Source organism: Eriocheir sinensis, chromosome 32 (genome assembly GCF_024679095.1).
Source record: "Eriocheir sinensis breed Jianghai 21 chromosome 32, ASM2467909v1, whole genome shotgun sequence".
Lineage (NCBI taxonomy): Eukaryota > Metazoa > Arthropoda > Malacostraca > Decapoda > Varunidae > Eriocheir > Eriocheir sinensis.
Window position 1 is genome coordinate 16838951 of NC_066540.1, and position 22030 is coordinate 16860980.

Genomic DNA, 22030 nt, shown 5'->3' on the forward strand with positions numbered 1-22030 from the left:
CTAAAACTCGCTCTAATTCTTGCTCCTGAACTCACTATAAATCTTTCTAATGCTCGCTCTAAAACTCTCTCTAATTCTCACTCTAAAACTCTCTCTAATTCTTGCTCTTGAACTCACTCTAAATCTCTCTAATTCTCGCTCTAAACCTCACTAATTCTGGCTCTGAAACTCTCTAATTCTCGCTCTGAAAGTCTCCCTAATTCTCGCTCTAAATCTCACGCTAAACCTCACTAATGCTCGCTCTGAAACTCTCTCTATAATACTCACTCTAAAACCCTCTCTCTAAACCCCGTCAGAATTCTCGCTCGGTCCTCGCTCGAAATCAATTGTGTGTTGCAGAACCGAACCCCAAAGAGACAGAGCGACACGACCTCCTTGATAATGGCGGCAACCGAGGTCATACTAATTTTTCCGTTTTCTTTTTAAGGGAGGGAGGGAGGTACCGTTTTCTTTTTTGGGTGTAGGGGGATTGAGGGGGACTATTTTCTTTTTAGTGTGTGTGTGTGGGGGGGGGGTACTGTTTTATTTTTAGGATTTTTAGCGAGGGGGGGCCAGGGGGGGCACAATTTTCTTTCTTTTTAGGGGGTACTATTTTTGTTTTGTGTGTGTGGAGAGGGGGACTATTTTATTTTTCTTCTTTCCTTCGGTGGTCAAACAAATTTTTTTTTTACGCAATCATATTTTTTTATAATGGATGGTTTTTTTTCTTCTTGTTTTCTTCCTTTCTCTCTTTTTTTTCCTTCCTTGCCTCCTCCTCCTCCTTCTCCTCTTCCTTTTCCTTCTCTTCCGTTCTCTTCTTCCTTCACTCTCCCTTCTCCTTCCTTCTCTCTGTTGTACTTTTCCTTCATTTCCTTCTCCTTGCCTCCTCCTTCTCTCCATCTTTTCCTCCTTCTCTTCCTCCTTCACTCTCCTTCCTTCTTCTCTCTGTTGTACTTTTCCTTCATTTCCTTCTCCTTCCCTTCCTCTTTTCCTTCCCTCTCCATCTTTTCCTCCTTCCTTCTTCTCTTGTCCTCTTCCTCCCCTTCCTCTCTTTCTTTTCATCTTTCTTTCCCTTTCCCTGCCTTCTCCTTCTCTTCTTTCCTCCCCTTTTCCTTTCTTCTCCTTTCCTTCCCTTTCCTTCTTCTCTTCTTGTTTCCCTTTCTCTATTTTTCCTTTCCTCTTTGTATTACTTTTCTTCTCTCAATCCTTCTCTCCATCTTTTCCTCCTCCTTCCTTTCCTTCACTTTCCCTCCTTCCTTATTTTCTCTGTCATACTTTCCTTTCATTTCCTTTTCCTTCCTTTCCTTCCTTCTTTCAGCTTTCTCTCTCTCTCTCTCTTCCTTTTTCTCATTTGCTTCCTTCTCCTTCCTTCCTCCCTTCCTTCCTTGTTCTTTCTTTCGTATTTTTCTCTCATTTTCTCTTCCTCTTCTTCCTCTTTTTAAGCCTTCTCTCTTTCATTTTATCTTTTGTTTCCTTCTCTTTCCTTCCTTTTCCTTCCTTCCTTCCGTCACTTCGCTCTGCAACACACACAAAACGCTTCCCTTTCCTTCCTTCCTTCTTCTCTTCCTTCCTTCCTCCCACTCTGCAACACACACGAAACACTTCCTATTCCTCTCTCTCCTTCCCTTTCTTTCTCTCCCTTCCTCCCTCTCTGCAACACACACGAAACACTTTCTTTTCCTCTCTCTCCTTCCCTTCCCTTCCTTCCTCTAACTCTGCAACACACACAAAACGCTTCGCCTTCCCTTCCCTCCCTTCCTTCCTTCCGCTCTGCAACACACACGAAACGCAACACAACATCGAGGTTCAGTAGGAGAGGTGAACCTTTTCGGAAACACGGCAGCAGTCGGAAATCGCAACTCAAGTCTGCGGAAAACTCCCTAAATAGTACTGGAATATTAGCTTACGGAACACTCTCTCTCTCTCTCTCTCTCTCACGGAACACAAATTGCTTGTTCGAGTGTACAAGTTCGGACTTGCAACACAAAATTCGTAACACTTTGCTTCGTTTAACTTGCAGAAGGAGGAGGAGGAGGAGGAGGAGGAGGAAAACTGCATGATGAAGGAATGAAGAAAGAGAAAAATGCGAGATAAAGAAAAGGAGGAAGAAGAAGTGAATGAAGGAAGGGGAGGAGGAAGGAAGAGAAGGAAGGAAGGGAGGAGGAGGAGGAGGAGGAGGAGAGAAATTGTATGAAGAAAAGAAGGAGAAAAATGAGATAAAGAAAAGGAGGAGGAGGAAGTGAATGAAGGAAGAGGAGGAGGAAGGAAGAAGAAATAAGGAGGAGGAGGAGGAGGAGGAGGAGGAGAAAAGAATGGAAATATAAGGAAAAGAAGAATTGGAAGAAGTAAAGGAAGAAATGGAGGAGGAGGAGGAGGAGGAGGAGGAGGAGGAGGAGGAAATAAAGAAAGGAAGGAAGGAAGGAAGGAAAAAAAAGAAAAAAAAAAAAAAAAAAAGGCTCGCACACACCGATCACAAACAAACAAACACACACACACCAACACAGCAGCGGGAAGCGGGGCGGGTCAGGGCAGGGCGGGGCGAGGCGGGGCGGGGCGGGGCGAAGGTCACCCCTCATAGCACCGTAACACACCCCTTCGCCCCGCCGGCAGGTCAGAGGTCAGGTCAGGTCACTTGGCACAGACTCTGGGGTCACACACTCCAAGGTCACACTCCCGGGGTCAGGGCGGGGCGGGGCACACGGGGCGAGGTCACCCACTAAGCCAGGTCACTGAGGTCACCCCGAGGTCAAGGTCACGGAGCCCCGAACCGAGTCGTGGGGCACACACACACACACACACACACACACACACACACACACACACACACACACATACACGCACACGGGAAAATCACCCCGGAACGCACATGAACGTACACAGTAAAATTATCCCAAAATGCACATACTTACACAAAAATTTACGCGCACACACACACACACACACACATACGCACATACCTACACAAAAACTCACACACATACACACATGACTTCAAATCTGGCACTGTACTCAACATCCCCGGCCCCAGGAGGCACTAGGCCAGCAGGGGGGGGCCTTCCGGGGCGTCGGGGCTGACGGTGAGGGACCACGGGGCCGGGGCGGGGGCCGGGGCGGGGGTGGGCCGACATCACCTCATCATCTCCTGGTATTTTTCTTTGTGTTTTTTCAGCATGTCCGTCACCGTCACCAGCTTCTTGAGGGTCACCTGGGGCGGGGCGGGGCAGGTTATTGGGGTGGCGGGGCAAAGGGGTGGGGCTGAGGCAAAGCTATGGGTAAAGTTTGGGGGCTTGGAAACATTGAAGAGGGTCGATTCGGGGCAAGGCAGGGCGGGTTATTGGGGTGGCGGGGCAATGAGGTGGGGCTAGGCTATGGGGAAGGGCAATGGGGGGGTGGGGGATATGGGGCAAGTTGGAGGGTCATCTAGGGATAGGATGGGGCAGGTTATTGGGGTGGCGGGGCAATGGGGCGGGGCTAGGCTATGGGGCAAATTGGGGGGGTAGGAAATAGTGAAGAGGGTCAATTTGGGGCAAGGCAGGGCAGGTTATTGGGTTGGCGGGGCAATGGGGTGGGGCTATGGATAAAGTTGGGGGGCTTGGGAAACAGTGAAGAGGGTCAATTTGGGGCAAGGCGGGGCAGGTTATTGGGGTGGCAGGGCATTGGGCTGGGGCTCTGGGGAAAGTTTCTCTCTACTACCCATCCCTACCCAGCCTATCCCTATCATCCCTCTCTACCCTTCTTCTCTCCCTCCTTCCCTTCCTATCCCTCTACTTTCCTTTCTTTCCCCCTCATCTTCCTCTGTTTCTTTCTCCGTCCTCTTTCAAACACCCTTCCTTCCATCCTTTCTCTCTCCCTCCCTCCCTTCCTATCGCTCTCTCAACCTCTTCTTTTCCCCTCTCGTCTCCCTCCCCTTCTCACCCTTCCTTCCCTCCTTTCTCCCTCCCTCGCTTCCTATCCCTCTCTTATCCTCTTCTTTTCCCCTCTCGTCTCCCTCCCCTTCTCACCCTTCCTTCCCTCCTTTCTCCCTCCCTCGCTTCTCCTCTCTGCCTCCCTCCCCTTCTCACCCTTCCTTCCCTCCTTTCTCCCTCCCTCGCTTCCTATCCCTCTCTTATCCTCTTCTTTTCCCCTCGTCTCCCTCCCTTTCTCCCCCTCCTTCTCCCTCCCTGTGCCTACCTGGGTCTTTGCCTTGTTGGAGAGCACGGCGAGGTGTGTGACGCAGATGTGATGGAGCTGCGCCAGATCCCTCGACGGCTCACTCTTGGTCGGCATTTCCTCGATATCCGGTCGCTCTCCCACGCTCTGTAAGGTGGAGGAGATGAGAGAGGAAGGGACAGTTGATGAGGTAGTTATTTAAATAGTTATAGCCTTGCATGTTGGTTAGTTAGAGGGCTGGGCTATGGATGGGGGGGCTATGGGGCAGGGCAAGTTGGAGGGTCATTTGGGGAAAGGACGGGGCATTTTATGGGGAGATAGATAGATCGGTAGATGTTAAGTTAAATAGTTAGTTAGTTAGTTAGATAATTAGGAAGTTTAGGCAACCAAACCTTACCGAACCCCACAACTTAACCTTCCCCCAGCAACCCGAAATCTAACCTCAACAGAACCTTACCTGACCTCACCCAACCATACAGCTCCACCTAACCTAACCAACCCTAACCTCACCCATGACAGATAGTGACTTGGGTGTGTTTTAGACTAACAGACAGGGAGAAACAGACAGATAGACAGACTGACAGACATACAGGTACAGACAGACCCTCACACACACACACACACACACACACACACACACACCAACTAAATCTTATCTGACCTTAACATAACTCACTCAACCCCACAACCCCACCAACTCTAACCCCAGGCAACTCATCCGCCCCTTACCGAGAGCAGGTCGAGGTAGGAGATCATCCGCTCCTTGTTCTTGAGGATGAAGGGGTTGACCACCTCCATGTAGGGCTCCTTGCCGCCAAATTCCACCAGGTTGGCGAGATTCTGCAAGCACTTGGCGATCATGATGAGGGAGCGGGAGGCTGTGGGATGTGGTGGCTCTGGGGGAGGACACGGGGAGAGTGGGGTTAGTCGGAGGGCTGAGAGGGGTTGAAAGAGAGGTTCCTTACAGTTAAACCCGACCGTACCCACACTGCCTTCGTGAAATGGATGGACTAGAGATGGATGAGTGGAATGACAAGGATAGGATTAAGAATGAGTTGTGAAAGGCAGATAATGGAAATGGAAGGGGGTGGCGGAAGGGAGAGAGGAAGACCCAGGATGAGATGGAAGGACTGGATTCTGGTGGACGGCAGGGAGAAGAGCTTGGACCTTGAAGTGGCAGAGGACAGGGGTAGATGGAGGAGACTCATCAAAAACAGCGATGATTTTAATGATTCTACCGCACTTCCCCCCCCCCTTCTCACCCCACTCCAACCCCCCCCCCCTCCCCCCCCCCACTCACCCTGGAGGAGGTTGAACTGCCTGGGGTTGAGGATGGCCGGACAGATCAGGCGGAGGAAGATGAAGCCGCTGACAACCCTAGTCTTGACCAGTCGATCCTGAGGCCACTTCTCCGCTACCTTTCGCTGCAGGCACCCACAGATGTAGCGGAGAGGCCTGGGGATGTGTGGAGGAAGAGGTGGGGGAATAAGTGGAAGAGGAAGAGGAGGAGGACAATGTGGAGAGGAGGAACAAGAAAAGAATGATTATCAGTAAAAATAACATTAATAATTCCATTTTGTTTTGCTTGATTTCCTTCCATATTTGTTATTGATGTTACACACACACACACACACACACACTCTACTTAACCTAAACACACTTACATACACAAAAAAAAGGACCTCACAAACACACACACACAAACATCAACAAACATCATTCCACCCTCACACAGACACACACAAACTCCTTCCTACACACACACACACACACACACACACACACACACACACACACACACACGTACATGGGGCAAGCGGAGGCGGAGGAGAAGATGCTCTGTGTGATGTCGTCGAGAACTCGCAGGAGGAACTCGGCATTGGCGCAAGCGTCCATGGGGTTGTCCATCTTGTTGGGGTTGAGCTGGGGAGGAGGAAGAGGAGGAGAGATGAAGGAGGAGGAGGAGGAGGAGGAGGAGGCAGGGTTAAGGAGAAGGCAGTGGAAAGGTGGTAGAGAGTGGTGGTTGATCTTATCTATATATTTTCAATCTCTATCTTCAACTACATTCCCTTTATCCTTCAATCTTGGCGAGTGGAGATCTCCCTCAGTTTACGGCAGGTTGATTTATGATCTTTCGCTCCTAAGGCAACCATTCTTTGACTACCTTTGGTCTCTTACTGGTCCATCTGCCTCACACTCAGTCATTCTTTCCCTTAGATTAAATGGATTTCAGATTTCTTAGACTTCCTACATTAAACAACCAACCCTTTCCTTGCCCTTCAGAATTTGTGGGGTTACATATACAGATGTCCCTCAAATAGTACGATTTCCAATAGTTTGGTTTCAGTTTTATGTGGATTTCAAATAGTACGGTTTCCAATAGTTTGGTTTCAGTTCTATGTGGATTTTCATAGATTTTTTTAGGATTTTTGAATTTCCCGACAAGCAGGAAATCTAAATCCGTATAAAACCGAAACTGAACTAATGGAAACTGTACTATTTGAGGGATGACTGAATTATAAGTTGAATCCGAGAAGTTTCGGGTCCCTACAAAGTTCAGGCTAAATAACTCTGTAGAGACCTGAAACTTCTCTCACTGGACTTGTAATACGCCTTTCGCTGTTGAGCATTGACAAACCAATCCTCTCCAGTATCAAAACCTAGGCTTGTACTGGAATAGAGTTGAAGCCTCTTAGAACAATGAAGGAAAAATATAAGAAAATCACAAAGGAGTAGAAATTTGAGGGTAAACTACAGAAAATTGAGACGTTGAAGAAAAGGAAAAATATAAGAAAATCATAAAGGAGTAGAAATTTGAGGGTAAACTACAGAAAATTGAGACGTTAAAGAAAAGGAAGAATATAAGAAAATCATAAAGGAGTAGAAATTTGAGGGTAAACTACAGAAAATTGAGACGTTGAAGAAAAGGAAAAATATAAGAAAATCATAAAGGAGTAGAAATTTGAGGGTAAACTACAGAAAATTGAGACGTTAAAGAAAATGAAAAATATAAGAAAATCATAAGGGAGTAGAAATTTGAGGGTAAACTACAGAAAATTGAGACATTAAAGAAAATGAAGAATATAAAAAAATCATAAAGGAGTAGAAATTTGAGGGTAAACTACAGAAAATTGAGACGTTAAAGAAAATGAAGAATACAAGAAAATCATAAAGAGTAGAAATTTGAGGGTAAACTACAGAAAATTGAGACGTTAAAGAAAAGGAAGAATATAAGAAAATCATGAAGGAGTAGAAATTTGAGGGTAAACTACAGAAAATTGAGACGTTAAAGAAAAGGAAGAATATAAGAAAATCATAAGGGAGTAGAAATTTGAGGGTAAACTACAGAAAATTGACCCGTTAAAGAAAAGGAAAAATATAAGAAAATCATGAAGGAGTAGAAATTTGAGGGTAAACTACAGAAAATTGAGACGTTAAAGAAAATGAAAAATATAAGAAAATCATAAAGGAATAGAAATTTGAGGGTAAACTACAGAAAATTGAGACGTTAAAGAAAATGAAAAATATAAGAAAATCATAAAGGAGTAGAAATTTGAGGGTAAACTACAGAAAATTGAGACGTTAAAGAAAAGGAAGAATATAAGAAAATCATGAAGGAGTAGAAATTTGAGGGTAAACTACAGAAAACTGAGACGTTAAAGAAAATGTAGAAAAAAGAAGAAAAGTCAGCCCATCTCGCCCCCCCCTGCTGCCGCCACCCTGCCCGCACCCCTACCTCACAGGACTGCTTGGTCTCCAGGATACGGTGGATGGTCTCGCTGATGGCCTCGGTCAGGAAGGCAGTACAGGTTGCCTTCATGTACAAGTCCAGGAGGGTGGTGGTGAGGGAGGCTGCCCGGAACAGTGTGCTGGTCTCGTGCTCCCTCTCGATCTCGTGTTCCGTCAGCCGCTGGAGCAAATCATGTTCCCGGCACTCATTCCTGGGGGGGAGGGGGATGGTAGGTTAGGTTAGGTTGGGTTGGGGGGGATGGTAGGTTAGGTTAGGTTAGGTTAGGGGGGATGGTAGGTTAGGTTAGGTTAGGTTAGGTTGGGGGGGGGATGGTAGGTTAGGTTAGGTTAGGTTGGGGGGATGGTAGGTTAGGTTAGGTTAGGTTAGGGGGGGATGGTAGGTTAGGTTAGGTTGGGTGGATGGTAGATTAGGTTAGGTTAGGATTAGATTAGATATGGTTAGGATTAGAATAGGCTTGGTTAGAGTTGGATAAATTGGGGATAAGATTAGGTTATAAGGAAGTGAGGTTAACCCTTTCACTACGGCTGGACCAAAACAGTGCCCCGCGCCGTATCCGGGATCGCCGCGCACGCCAAATTTCAAATGTCGCTATTGAATATAACAAGTTTTCGGCCGTAAACTCAACATAATCATCATGTATTATATATGAAAACATGCAGAATTAGATAATGCACATAGAGAAACATAAATCAATTGATAATTTTGAGATGTAAGCATGAATATAGAGATAAAATAACTTGTATATTGCCTTAAGTGAGCCAGGACGTAGAATGCGCGTCCTCGGATACGGTACGGGGCACGCAAGGACAAATACAATAATTATGACAATGCCCGGGTTGACGAAGGCTTCCAAACCCCTACAAAGCAACCCCTGGAACCCACCTGAAGATCCTGAGCAGGGAGGTTGCCAGGGGGTTCCGGTCGCGGTGGGAGACATCCGCCAGGGCCTGTACTGCCTCAAGGCTAGGGTCAAGCAGCAACTCCTTCAGGCTGTTATACTCCTCACAGGGCATGATGAGGTCGTGGAAGTACCTGTGGAGTGAGTGGAGTGTGTGTGAGGTGAGTGGAGTGAGTGAGGGGTGTGTGGATGAGTGGAGTGAGGATGCAGTGTTGGTAAGCTTGTGGAGTGTTGTGGAGTGATCTGAAGTGAGAATGTGGAGTTGGTGAGCTTGTGGAGGGAGTGTGAGATGAGTGGAGTGAGTGTGGTGAGTGAGATGAGCGTGGAGTTGATACAATTCCACCCCTTCCTCCCTTCCCCTCCACCCCACCCCACCCCTCCCTCCCACACACACACACACACACAACTCCCACCCCTCCCTTCCTTCCCCCTCCAACCCACCCCTTCCACGCACACCCCTGACCCCCTTACGCACCTGTATCTAAGTCGTATGGCGCCCCAGTCCCCTACAGGCGTGATCCCGGTGAGGGGGTACCACTCCTCCACCTCCTCTCCGTTCTGCAGGGTGTTCAACTCAAGCCGCACTTCCGCAACCTGGGGACAGAGACGGGTTGAAGATGACACATATATTAATTGCTTCCTGGTGTTTTGTTTAAGTGGAAGGGATTGGAGAGGCTGGGAGGAGTGATGGGGGATGGGATAGGGAAAGGAAGGGAGAGGGAGGGAATGAGAGAGAGGCTGTAGGGAGGTATTTTGTGTGTGAAAGGGAAAGAAAAGGAGAGAGAGAAGAAGAGTGGAGGAAGAGGAAGTAAGGGAACGGAAGGGGAGGGAATGACAGAGAGGTTGTGGGGAGGTTGGAAAGTTTGGTTTAGTCGGCGCAACATCCGTGGTCATATGCCGGAGAGAGACAGAAGGGGAAGGAATTATAGAAGAGAACAGATCCCAGGAGACGGGACACAACCCCCGATTAATACCTGGTACCCATTCACTGCTGGGTGGACAGGGGCGTGGGGTATCTTGTGTGTGAAAGGGAAAGAAAAGGAGAGAGAGAAACGGAGGGAAAAGAAAAAGGAAGTAAGGAAAAGAAGGAAAACAACAAGTCCACTCACACACACACACACACACACACACACACACACACGCACACACACACACCTCCGAGTCTTTGCTGCGCTTGCCGTGGTTGTAGACGGTGATGGTAAACATGATCACATCGGAGGGAACATCATCCAGCGTGAACTCCTCGTCCCAAACGGGGTCGGGGCCGGGCTTGGGGCGCGTCCGACACACCTTGACCTGTGGGGCGGGGCAGGGGCGGGGCGGGGTTAGGTTAGGTTTGTAGTCTTTCTCTCTAAACTATTTGCAATTTTTTTTCTGAACTCAATTTTTTTTCTCTTTTTCTAATTGAACTTACAATATATCAACTCTTTCTCTCTCTCTCTCTCTCTCTCTCTCTCTCTCTCTCTCTCTCTCTCTCTCTCTCTCTTCTCTTTTCTTCTTCTTTTTTATTATTATTTGACCTCAGAACCCCCCCCTCCCTGGAAGACCCTTGCTAACCTAACCTAACCTAATCTAGCCTCTCCTACCCTAACCTAACCTAACCTAACTTAATCAAGCTTAATCTTCAACATCTTCCTCCTTATTCTTTTCTTCTTCTTTTTATTATTATTAGACCTCAGAACCCCCCCCCTGGAAGACCCTCACTAACCTAACCTAACCTAACCTAATCTAACCTCTCCTATCCTAACCTAACCTAACCTAATCTAACCTCTCCAGTCCTAACCTAACCTACCCTAACCTAACCCTAACCTAACAGCCTTAACCTAACCTAATCTAACATAATCTAACATCTCAAGTCCTAACCTAACCTAACCTACCCTAACCTAATCTAACCTAATCAACCTTAACCTTCTACAGCAGAACCCCCTGGAAGACCCTCACTAACCTAACCTAACCTAACCTAACCTAACCTAACCTCTCCAATCCAATCCTAACCTAACCTAACCTAACCTAATCTAACCTAACCTCTCCAATCCAATCCTAACCTAACCTAACCTAACCTAACCTCTCCAATCCAATCCTAACCTAACCTACCTGACCCTACCCTAACCTAACCTAACCTAACCTAACCTAACCTCTCCAATCCAATCCTAACCTAACCTAACCTAACCTAACCTCTCCAGTCCTAATCTAACCTACCCTAACTGACCCTACCCTACCCTAACCTAACCTAGCCTAACACTGACCTGGTTGAGGGACACGAGGCAGTAAGGGCTGGGTACAATCTTGGCCGGGAGCCGCGTGGCCTGCATGATGGTGAGGTGCAGGCTCTTCATGAACTTGAGGGTCTGCAATTTGGGCTGGCCGGCGGTCTGCGGCACACACAGCGGCCGGAGCACTGCCATCCAATCGTTCGTTAGTTCCTGGGGGGGAGGGGGGGGAAGGGGGGTTAAGGTAGGGTAGTTAGGTTAAGTTTGGGGTATAGGGTACAGCTCCTCCTTCTCCTCCTCCTCTTCTGTACCCTAACCTAACCCCACTGTCTCTTCTCTTTTGGGCCCTCCTCCTCCTCCTCCTCCTCCTCCTCCTCCTCCTCTTATGTACCCTAACCTAACTCCACTGTCTCTTCTCTTTTGGGCCCTCCTCCTCCTCCTCCTCCTCTTCTTCTGTCACCACCACTTCTTTGTCCTCCTCCTCCTCCTCCTCTTCTGTCACCTCTACTACCTCCCCCTCCTCCTGTACCCCAACCTAACTCATCTACCTCCTCTCTTCTTTGTCCTCTTCCTCCTCCTCCTCCTCCTCCTCCTCCTCCTCTTCTGTCACCTCCACTACCACCTCCTCCTCCTCCTGTACCCCAACCTAACTCATCTACCTCCTCTCTTCTTTGTCCTCCTCCTCCTCCTCCTCCTCCATCTAACTACCCAATACATCACCACTCCATCACCACCTCTCTCTCCTCCTCCTCCTCCTCCTCCTCCTCTTCTTTAACATATACAATCCCTCCACCACGGCTCACCTGAGATTCCGAGCACAGGTAGGTGACAGTGGAGAGACACGGCAGCTCTCTCTCCACCAGCTGGAAACAGTTGGGCCGCTCAAAGAAGCTGTCGTGTACTTGGTAGAGATACGAGCAATTCAGGTCGATCAGGCCCCGGGGCTTGGTGCGCTGCGGGGCGGGGCGGGGCGGTTAGAACGGGGCATTTTGTGGGATGGAAGAAATGGACGTGATTGGGTGAGAGGATATGCATGGGGTGATGTGCAGCGGGATGGGACAGGAATGGGGTGAGGCTGGGGTGAGATGGAGGAGGACTGGGTGAGGCAGGAAAAGGGTGAGGGGGGCAGGGTGAGGTGAGGCAGGATTGAAAGGGTGTATAAACAGGGTGATTATAAGGAAGGAGAGGATGGGGTGAGGCAGGATGGAGAGGGGTTGAGGGGAAGGGGTTGAAAATGAGAGGTTGAGGGGAAGGGGTTGAAGGTGTGGGCTGGAGGGGAAGGGGTTGAAAGTGTGGGCTGGAGGGGAAGAGGTTGAAAGTGAGGGGTTGAGGGGAAGGGGTTGAAAAGTGAGGGCTGGAGGGGAAGGGATTGAAAGTGAGGGGTTAAGGGGAAGGGGTTGAAGGTGTGGGCTGGAGGGGAAGGGGTTGAAAGTGAGGGGTTAAGGGGAAGGGGTTGAAAGTGAGGGCTGGAGGGGAAGGGATTGAAAAGTGAGGGCTTGCGGGATGGGGTTAGGACAGGGGGTTAAGAGAAGGGGAGAGGTCAAAGGGGACGGGGGGGGGGTCACAGGGGGTCAGGTCATCACTCCTCACCTTGGGATTGTCGTAGTAATAGAGGATGTCGGTGAGAACGAAATATAAGCACTTCCATTTCTTGTTCTTTTTGCTCTTCTTATACAGCCAACCTTGTTTCTGGATGCCTGCGGAGATACAAAGAAAATATCATCACCAGAAGTTCATCACTGAGTCACCAAAAGTCATCACCAGTCATCACCAAGACTCACCACCAACACAAAACGCAATCACACACACACACACACTAGACATTAAGTAACAAACAAACAAGTGACTATCTCCGTCTACACCACTATAATCCAACACCACTACCACATATAATCCAATCCCATACATCACTCTTACTATAAATCTCTCTCTCTCTCTCTCTCTCTCTCTCTCTCTCTTACCCTTGAATTTTGTAACTCCCAGCTTCTCGCGGATTTCGTTGAGTGTGGCATAGATCTTTTCCGGCTGTTCCACCTCCTTAACAGGCACGATGGGGAGACCAAGCTTCTCCCCGCCGATGAACTGTGGGGGAGAGGGAAGGAGGGGGTGAGAAAGGGAGTGAGGGAGAAGGAGGGAATTTGGGGGGAAGAGAGTGGGAGAGGGTGTGGGAGAGAGGGAGGTAGGGTGGAAGGGGAGAGAAAGGAAGGGAGGTTATGGATGGTTTGGGGATGGAGGAAGGGAGAGAGGGGGAGGAAGGATGTGGAAGAGTGTGAGTGGAAGAGAGAGAGGGGGAGAAAGGATGTGGAAGAGTGTGAGTGGAAGAGAGAGAGGGAGAGTGGGGGAGAGGGAGAGAGGGGGGAGTAGGGGGGAGTAAGGGAGTGGGGAAGAAGAGGGAGAGGGGGTGGGAGGGGGGTTACAGGTTTAGGGGTTATGAGGAAGAGGAAGAGGAAGAGGAAGAGGAGGAGGAGAGGAGGGAAAAGGAAGATATTATGATGATTAGGAGGAAGAGGAGGAGGAGGAGGGAGAAGAAAAAAGATGAGAAGAGGAGGAAGAAAAGGAAATGATGATGATAAGGAGGAGGAGGAGGAGGAGGAGGAGGAGGAGGAGGAGGGAGAAGAAAAAAAGATGAAAAGAGGAGGAAGAAAAGGAAATGATGATGATAAGGAGGAGGAGGAGGAAGAGGAGGAGGAGGAGGAGGAGGAAGAGGAGGAGGAGGAAGAGGAGGAGGAGGAGGAGGAGGAAGAAGAAAACAACAACAACGAAGAAAAGTAAAAAAAGAAAAAAAAGAAAAACAACTATAAACAACAACAAAAACATATCATTTCACCGTTTACATGTACGCCAAAGTGCGTGTATGTGTGTATGTGCGTCAATGAGTGTGCGCGCCTCTCACCTTACAGACGGGGCTCCCCAGCGTATGCCCCTCCAGTATCTGCTCGGTCTTGTATCTGTTGATGACGGCATCGAGGCAGGAGAAGGTGCGACCCCCCATGAGGTACCTGGTCAAAGGGGAGGGAAGGGGGGGTTAGGTGGGGTTCGTTAAGGTGTGTGTGTGTGTGTGTGTGTGTGTTTTGTCTGTCTGTCTGATTTGTCTCTCTTTTTCTTCTCTCTCTCTCTCTCTCTCCCTCTCCTTGCAACACCACTTCTGTCATCATCATCACCATCATCATCATCACCCAAAGTCTCTCTCTCCTCTAACATCACACAACACCACTTCAAGACCTGTCATCACCACTACCATCACCACGCATCAAGATCCCTCCCTATCTACATCACACACCTCCAGTCATCCCAATCTTCCATTTCTTAACATCATCATTCACCACCACTGCCAACCATCATCACCACCTTCATCACCACCCCCTCTCAACACCACACACCTCCAGTCATCATCCCCATCTTCTACCATTTTCCATTTCCCAACACCACCTTTCACCACAACCTCCTATCATCATCACCACCATGAAATTCAAGTCATCAACACCACTACCCCATCATCACCATTACAACCTCCACCACTACCATGCAACACACGCTTCATCACCACCACCTCCTACCATCATCACCATTCATCACCATCGTCATCACAACTCACTTGACGCCCCTCTTCTCTATCCTGAATCGCTGGATGATGTTGTTGGTGAGGAAGAAGAGGGTGTAGTCGCCGGGTGAATTGTCACTCGGACGCACCAGGAAGCTCCCCTGACCGGCTGTGGGGGAGAGAATGGCGGGTGAGTGGCGGGTGACAGACGGGTGACTGGTGTGGATGATACTAGTGGATGATGTTGAGGAATGGGGAAAAAGATGGGTGACTGGTGTGGGGAAGAGAGGATGGCGGGTGAATGATGGGTGACAGATGGGTGAATGATGGGTGACTGGTGTGGATGATACTAGGTGGATGATTTTGAGGAATGGGAAAAATGAAGTTGGGTGGATGATGTGGGACTTGATGGGTGGATGGTAGGTGGATGAATGGATGAGTGAGACTTGGGGGAAGTGTGGAAGGGGGATTGACGACAACGGGTGAACGACGGGTGACTGTAACAGGTGGATGATTTTGTGGTAGGGGGAAAAAATGATTATGGGTGAAAGATGGGTGATGATGAGTAAATGATGGATGACTTAGTGGGTGAATAGCGGGTGATTGGTGGTGATGACAAGTGGATGATTTTGTGATGGGGGAAAAATGATGATGGGTGACTGGCGGGTGACTGGTTAGGAAAACGGGTGAGGAGAGTGAGGTTGAAAGATGTATGTATAAGATTTTGCAGGAGACTGATGAAGGAAAAAAAAGTGATGGGTGAACGGGTGAACACAAACACACAAACACACACATACACCCACCAACACACACGCACACACACACACACACACACCATCAACCCCCCCCCTCCCCCACGTCCCTCATCCTCACCCTTTATTAGCAAATCAATCGCATCGTTCTTCGTAATATCGGGGTGGAACCAGGAGAAGACGACGTTGGGATCTATATCGTCGTCGAGCGTCTCCACCAGGTCGGAGAAGATGGTGCCCTGCTCACCCGTCCTGTGTGCCGTCACCCAGAGCCACCCGTCACTTAGCTCATTGTGCACGAAGAAGATGTCGCCCTTCTGGAACCTGCGGGGGACAGGGGAGTGAGTGGGGGAGTAGGTGGGGAGTGGGGTAGTGAGGGGAATTCGGGAGTGAGTGGGGGAAATGGAAAGAGCTGGGGAACCTGCAGGGGATGGGGGAGTGAGTCGGGGAGTGGGTCGGGAGTGATTGGATAAAAGGGAGTGGGAGTATGAGCTGTGGGAGTGGAGGAGTGGGAGTATGTGGGGAGTGAAGGAGTAAATGGGAGTGGGGGAGTAGGTGTGGGGAGTGAGTCAGGGAGTAAGTCGGGGAGTGAGTCAGGGAAGAGGAGTGACATAGGGGAGGTAATTTAGGGAGTAGGGAGTGAGTGGGAGAGTGAAGAGAAAATGAGAGGGGAGTGAATGGGGGAGTAAGTGGGAAGTGAGGGGAGTGGGAGCATCTGGGGAGTGAGTATGGGGGTGTTGATAGGTATGGAAGAAAGGGAAAAGAAGGGAGTGAATGTGGAGTAGGTAAGAGGGAGTGGGGGAGTGGAAGGAATGACTGGTGGACTTGATAGAGACAGGGGAGTGAGTGGGGAGTGAGTGGGGAGTGGGGAGTGGCTATGGGAGGAAGGAGGGAGGGGTGAGCGAGAGAATGAGTGGGAAGGAAGGAGGGAGGAATGGAGGAGGAAGGAAGGAAGGAAGGAAGGAGGGAAGGAAGGAAGGAAGGAAGGAGGGAAGGAGGAAGGAAGGAAGGAAGGAAGGAGAGAAGGAAGGAAGGAAGGAAGGAAGGGAGGGAGGAAGGAAGGAAGGAAGGAAAGGAAGAAGAAGAAGAAGAAGAAGAAGAGGTTCAAATTATATAAGAAAGTCTGTCATCACCATCTCATCACCACCACCATCACCATCATCACCACCACCATCATCACCACCACCATCAACACCATCAACACCACCCAGCCTTACCTAACCTAACTACACCACCACTCAACATTCATCACCACCATTCATCACCAGTCATCACCACTTCATCACCACCTCCTAACATGCTATAATCTCCCCTCCATATGCCAGGTCATGCAAACACCTCAGGCTCATGTCAACACCACCATCACCTCCACCATCACCACCACCTTCATCACCACCTCAGTATAAGTAGGAGTTGGTACTTAAGTGTCTTTGGTGGTGGTGGTGGTAGTAGTAGTAGTAGTAGTAGTAGTAGTAGTAGTAGTAGTAGTAGTAGTAGTAGTAGTAGGAAGAAGAAGAAGAAGAAGGAGAAGGAAGATAAAGAATATAATAATAATAATAATAATAATAATAATAATAATAATAATAATAATAATAATAATAATAATAATAATAATAATAATAATAATTCCACAAAACAATTTATATTTAGTTATGAGTAATACCAAAGACAGTATGTATGTATGTATGTATGTATGTATGTATGTATGTATGTATGTATGTGTGTGTGTGTGTGTGTATGTGTGTGTGTATGTGTGTTATCATATCTTATCAGCCTTAGAAATCAGTGATAAATGTTACCTAAGAAGAGGAGGAGGAGGAGGAAGAAGAGGAAGAGGAGAAGGAGGACAGAGAAATGCACACCCACGCACACACACACACACACAAAGAGAGAGAGAGAGAGAGAGAGAGAGAGAGACAGAGAGAGAAAACTTACCAATCTCTCTCTCATTTCCTTCCTTCCTTCCTTCCTTCCTCCCTCCCTCCCTTCCTTCCTTCCTTCCTTACTTCATTCATTCAATCCTTCCTTCCTTCCTTCACTTTCCGACCCCACAACAACAACACCCAAAGCCACATAGGAGGGTCAATGACGGACTAATTAGCGTCTCCTTAGCTTCATGGCACAGGGGAAGGGTCAGACTACCACCAGGGTCATAAAACTACCCCTGGAAATACCCTTAAGCCCAATGAAAGCCTTATCATATGTGGTGTCGGGCTCCAAATATGTCACAGTATGAGCCTTGGAGTGGGTAGATAGGGTAGATTCTTGGTACTAGGAAACACAGGGAGAACTTCCTTACCTTTCTCTCTCTTCCTTCATTCATTCTTTCTTTCTCTCTTTCTTCTTCCATTTTTTCCATCTCCCTTTCTCTCTCTTTCTAACCCTTCCTTTCCTTTGTCTCTCCCTTCCTTCCCTTCCTTTCTCTCCCTTTCCTTTCCTGTAATTCGTTCTTTCTTCCTTCCTTTCTTTCTCAATCTCATTTCCTCCCTTCTTCCTTCATTCATTCAATCCTTCCTTCCTTCCCTCCCTCCTTCATTCCTTCCTTCCTTCTCTTTCTAATATTCCTTACTTCCTTTCCTTTCCTCCTCTTTCTCTCCTTTCCTTCCTTCTTCTCCTTCCTTCCTTCCTTTCCAGCACTCTCTTCCTCCCATTTTGTCTCTTTCCAATCCTTCCTTTCCTTTTCTCTCCCTTCCTTCCTTTCTCTCCTTTCCTTCCTTCCCTTTCTTTCTACCCCAATCAATGTCTCTTTCCAATCCTTCCTCTCCTTTCCCACAACTTAACCTAACCTAACCAATGTCCCAGCCCTCCTCACCCATCACCCGTCACCCAGCCACTCACGAGAGCTCATCCGTGTCTGCCATCTTGGTGTAGGGAAGGATGGCGACCACCTTCCGTAGGTCATTGACGGGCTCCGGGGGCGGCACGGGGTGGACCAGCCTCTCGCGTTTGAGCAAGTCCGAGACCCCAGTGTAGTAGCCGACCAGGTCACTGAGTGCGTTGAACTGCCGCCCACCGATGTAGAAGTCCCCACACACCGCCGTGATTCTGTCGGGGGGGTGGGGGGAGGGTTAGTGTGGGGGGGTTAGGGGTGGTAGTGATGGGGTATTGAGTGGGGGGGAGAATGAAGGAGAGGTTGTGGATGTGTTTTTTCTCTCTCTCATTCTTTTTTTTTCTTTAAATTCTCTCTCTTTTCTTGCATACACGAACATAATCTCTGTTTCCTGCTCTCTCTCTCTCTCTCTCTCTCTCTCTCTCTCTCTCTCTCTCTCTCTCTCTCTCTCTCTCTCGTGCACTTTTTTTCCTTCCTCTCTCTCTCTCTTTCTATCTCTCTCATACCTCCCTTTTCCTTTCTTCCATTCTCTCACGCAAGGACAGTCTCTCTCTCTCTCTCTCTCTCTCTCTCTCTCTCTCTCTCTCTCTCTCTCTCTCTCTCTCTCTCTCTCTCTCTCACAAACAAAACTACAAACACAATTTCTCTCTCAAATACGTACTGACAAACTCTCTCTGTCTCCCTCTATCACTCACACACACACACACACACACACACACACACACTCTCTCCCCCTCTCTCGGCTTACTTGAAGTGCGACACGCCGGAGCGCCCGAGGTAGGAGAGCACATAGGATCCAGGTCGTCGGTCACTCTCCCGCACCAGGTAACTCCCGAGCTTGCCGAACTGACGCAGCCGCTCCTCACTCTGGGCCCGGTCAAGCCTGCCATGGTACCAGCTGTGGGGGGGGGAGAGAGAGGGAGTTAGGTTAAGTTAGGTTAGGTTAGGTGAGGTTAAGTGGGTGGCTGGGTGGGAGAGGGTAAGGAGAGAGAGATAGGTTAGGTGGGGAGAGAGGAGGTAGCGGAAAAAGTTAGGCTCCACACATTATCGCTGGAAATAGGTAGAGAGAATTGAGGTGCCCGGAAATTAGTCTATCGTAGTTTAGAGTTAAATATGTACTATGTATTGTAAACTACAGTAGTCTAACACCACATCTCCTTCTGCCTTGTCATTTTTATCTTTGCGTACATTGCTGTATGTATACTGATACATTTTTCTTCTTAAATGTGTCCCTACCATTTGTTTAACACACTCCTCATATCCTATCTCAAGGCCATATTACAAGTCAAACCCCAAAAGTTTCGGGTCCCTACACAGGTCGGTTTAGGGGCTGTTCTACAAGTCCAATCCAAAGTTTCAGGTCTCTACAGAGTTCGGGATGAATAACTCTATATGGACCCGAAACTTCTCGCCCCCAAACCGACCTTTGTAGAGACCCGAAACTTCTTGGATTTGACTCGTATATACAGCCCTTAGTCACTGCCCGGACGGTAAACTATTATCAAATTTACTCGAGTGACACATGAGGGACAGAGCAATGAAGAAGGGCACTGAGACCACATGAAGCTGTAGTGTATGACCCAAACTTTCGTTACCTTCCTCGCTGTTTTCCACGGACATAAACAACTATCATCACTTGAAAATAACGTCTTAGTTTACCCCGAATGTCTGTGACTACACCTCTGAAACAGACTGCTTAGTTATGCAAGATAGGGATGAAGGTCTCTAGTGGAGTGAGTCATAGGGACACACCAGGTTATAATAGAGTTAACAAGAGCCCAGACAGAGAGACAGATGGCCTAAACATGGCAGCTCCTGAGGGCGGGTTATGCAGTAAGCTCCTCCCCTTCTTCTGTAGCTTTCTGACCCTATGTATCGCTTCTGTGGACTTAGCGCCTTGATGTGTAATAGAGTCCCCCACCTTCTTCTAATGTAATTATCCGACGCTTTGTATTGCTTCTACAGAAATCACTTTATCCCTTGATCTTCCTTCCTTCGTATCCTGTTTAATTTTCTCTATTTGTTCGAAGCTGCCAACCAAGAATGTCTGTCCATATATACATTGAACCTCTATAGCATAACTTCTTGGGTCCTCACATCTTGATCTTTGTATGCTTCATCTCCCTCTTTGTTTCCAGCTGTTAACCAAGAATGTCTGTCCATATATACATTGAACCTCTATAGCATAACTTCTTGGGTCCTTACATCCTGATCTTTGTATGCTTCATCTCCCTCTTTGTTTCCAGCTGTTAACCAAGAATGTCTGTCCATATATACATTGAACCTCTATAGCTTAACTTCTTGGGTCCTTACATCTTGATCTTTGTATGCTTTCATCTCCCTCTTTGTTTCCAGCTGTCAACCAAGAATGTCTGTTCATATATACATTGAACCTCTATAGCATAACTTCTTGGGTCCTCACATCTTGATCTTTGTATGCTTCATCTCCCTCTTTGTTTCCAGCTGTTAACCAAGAATGTCTGTTCATATATACATTGAACCTCTATAGCTTAACTTCTTGGGTCCTCACATCTTGATCTTTGTATGCTTCATCTCCCTCTTTGTTTCCAGCTGCCAACCAAGAATGTCTGTTCATATATACATTGAACCTCTATAGCATAACTTCATGGGTCCTTACATCCTGATCTTTGTATGCTTCATCTCCCTCTTTGTTTCCAGCTGCCAACCAAGAATGTCTGTTCATATATACATTGAACCTCTATAGCGTAACTTCATGGGTCCTTACATCTTGATCTTCCTTTGTATGCTTCATCTCCCTCTTTGTTTCCAGCTGCCAACCAAGAATGTCTGTTCATATATACATTGAACCTCTATAGCATAACTTCTTGGGTCCTTACATCCTGATCTTTGTATGCTTCATCTCCCTCTTTGTTTCCAGCTGTTAACCAAGAATGTCTGTTCATATATACATTGAACCTCTATAGCTTAACTTCTTGGGTCCTTACATCTTGATCTTTGTATGCTTTCATCTCCCTCTTTGTTTCCAGCTGTCAACCAAGAATGTCTGTTCATATATACATTGAACCTCTATAGCTTAACTTCATGGGTCCTTACATCCTGATCTTTGTATGCTTTATCTCCCTCTCTGTTTCCAGCTGTTAACCAAGAATGTCTGTCCATATATACATTGAACCTCTATAGCTTAACTTCATGGGTCCTTACATCCTGATCTTTGTATGCTTTATCTCCCTCTTTGTTTCCAGCTGCCAACCAAGAATGTCTGTTCATATATTGAACCTCTCTCTATAGCTTACTGGGTCCCATCTTCATCTCCCTCTTTGTTTCCAGCTGCCAACCAAGAATGTCTGTTCATATATACATTGAACCTCTATTGACGGCATTCCATTGTCCCCCCCCTCACCTATATAATCTACTCCGTTTGTTCCGCTCATCCGCCAGCCTGCTCGCTATCCAGTTCCGATTTCCTTCCTGATTCTGAGTTTATCCGATTTTAACCCATTCCTGCATGTCCTAATACCAGTTTTTAATATACATACTTCATTTAAATCTCCCGTTTCCATTTAAAACCTCCATTAGATAAACTCATTGTGTCTTTTTAACTAAGGTATCTTGGTTAATTTTTTTTTTGGTATTTCTTTGAATGGTAAGTTCCTGTAAGTTAGGTTTTTTTCATCTGTAGCCTTGTAAGTTAAGTTTTTCCATAAGTTCCTAAGTTCCTCGATCATCATGGTCACTCTTCTCCGTACTGCCTCGAGGAAATCTATGCCCAGTCTTTCTGAATCACGGTGGGTGTGATTCTATAGTAATACCCATAACATTAACCCTCTCCGATACCCGACATAACCCTAAGATCCCGACCCTAGTTACTGCCCCAGGGGTGATGTGTGGGGTGAGAAAGGCTGTGTGGGGAGGTGTTGGGTTTGGGGTGAGGGTGGTAG

The 22030-nt window shown here is 47.7% G+C and overlaps 1 protein-coding gene across 1 annotated transcript in view; it reads right to left on the reverse strand.

The window, feature by feature from the left end:
* Positions 1-585: 585 nt before the first annotated feature.
* LOC127006310 (ras GTPase-activating protein 1-like) overlaps positions 586-22030 on the reverse strand; it is a 22513-nt gene continuing 1068 nt past the window's right edge. Inside the window, exons 2-19 of the mRNA XM_050876081.1 lie at positions 18859-19008; positions 18119-18325; positions 15402-15604; positions 14583-14697; positions 13881-13986; positions 12949-13069; positions 12578-12684; positions 11791-11940; positions 11024-11200; positions 9933-10073; positions 9253-9371; positions 8762-8911; positions 7865-8069; positions 5936-6051; positions 5429-5583; positions 4858-5024; positions 4150-4275; positions 586-3184 (exon numbers count right to left, since the gene is read on the reverse strand). Coding sequence (XP_050732038.1) covers positions 3107-3184; positions 4150-4275; positions 4858-5024; positions 5429-5583; positions 5936-6051; positions 7865-8069; positions 8762-8911; positions 9253-9371; positions 9933-10073; positions 11024-11200; positions 11791-11940; positions 12578-12684; positions 12949-13069; positions 13881-13986; positions 14583-14697; positions 15402-15604; positions 18119-18325; positions 18859-19008 — 2593 coding nt within the window. The 3' untranslated portion in view covers positions 586-3106. The remainder of the gene's footprint in view (positions 3185-4149; positions 4276-4857; positions 5025-5428; positions 5584-5935; positions 6052-7864; positions 8070-8761; positions 8912-9252; positions 9372-9932; positions 10074-11023; positions 11201-11790; positions 11941-12577; positions 12685-12948; positions 13070-13880; positions 13987-14582; positions 14698-15401; positions 15605-18118; positions 18326-18858; positions 19009-22030) is intronic.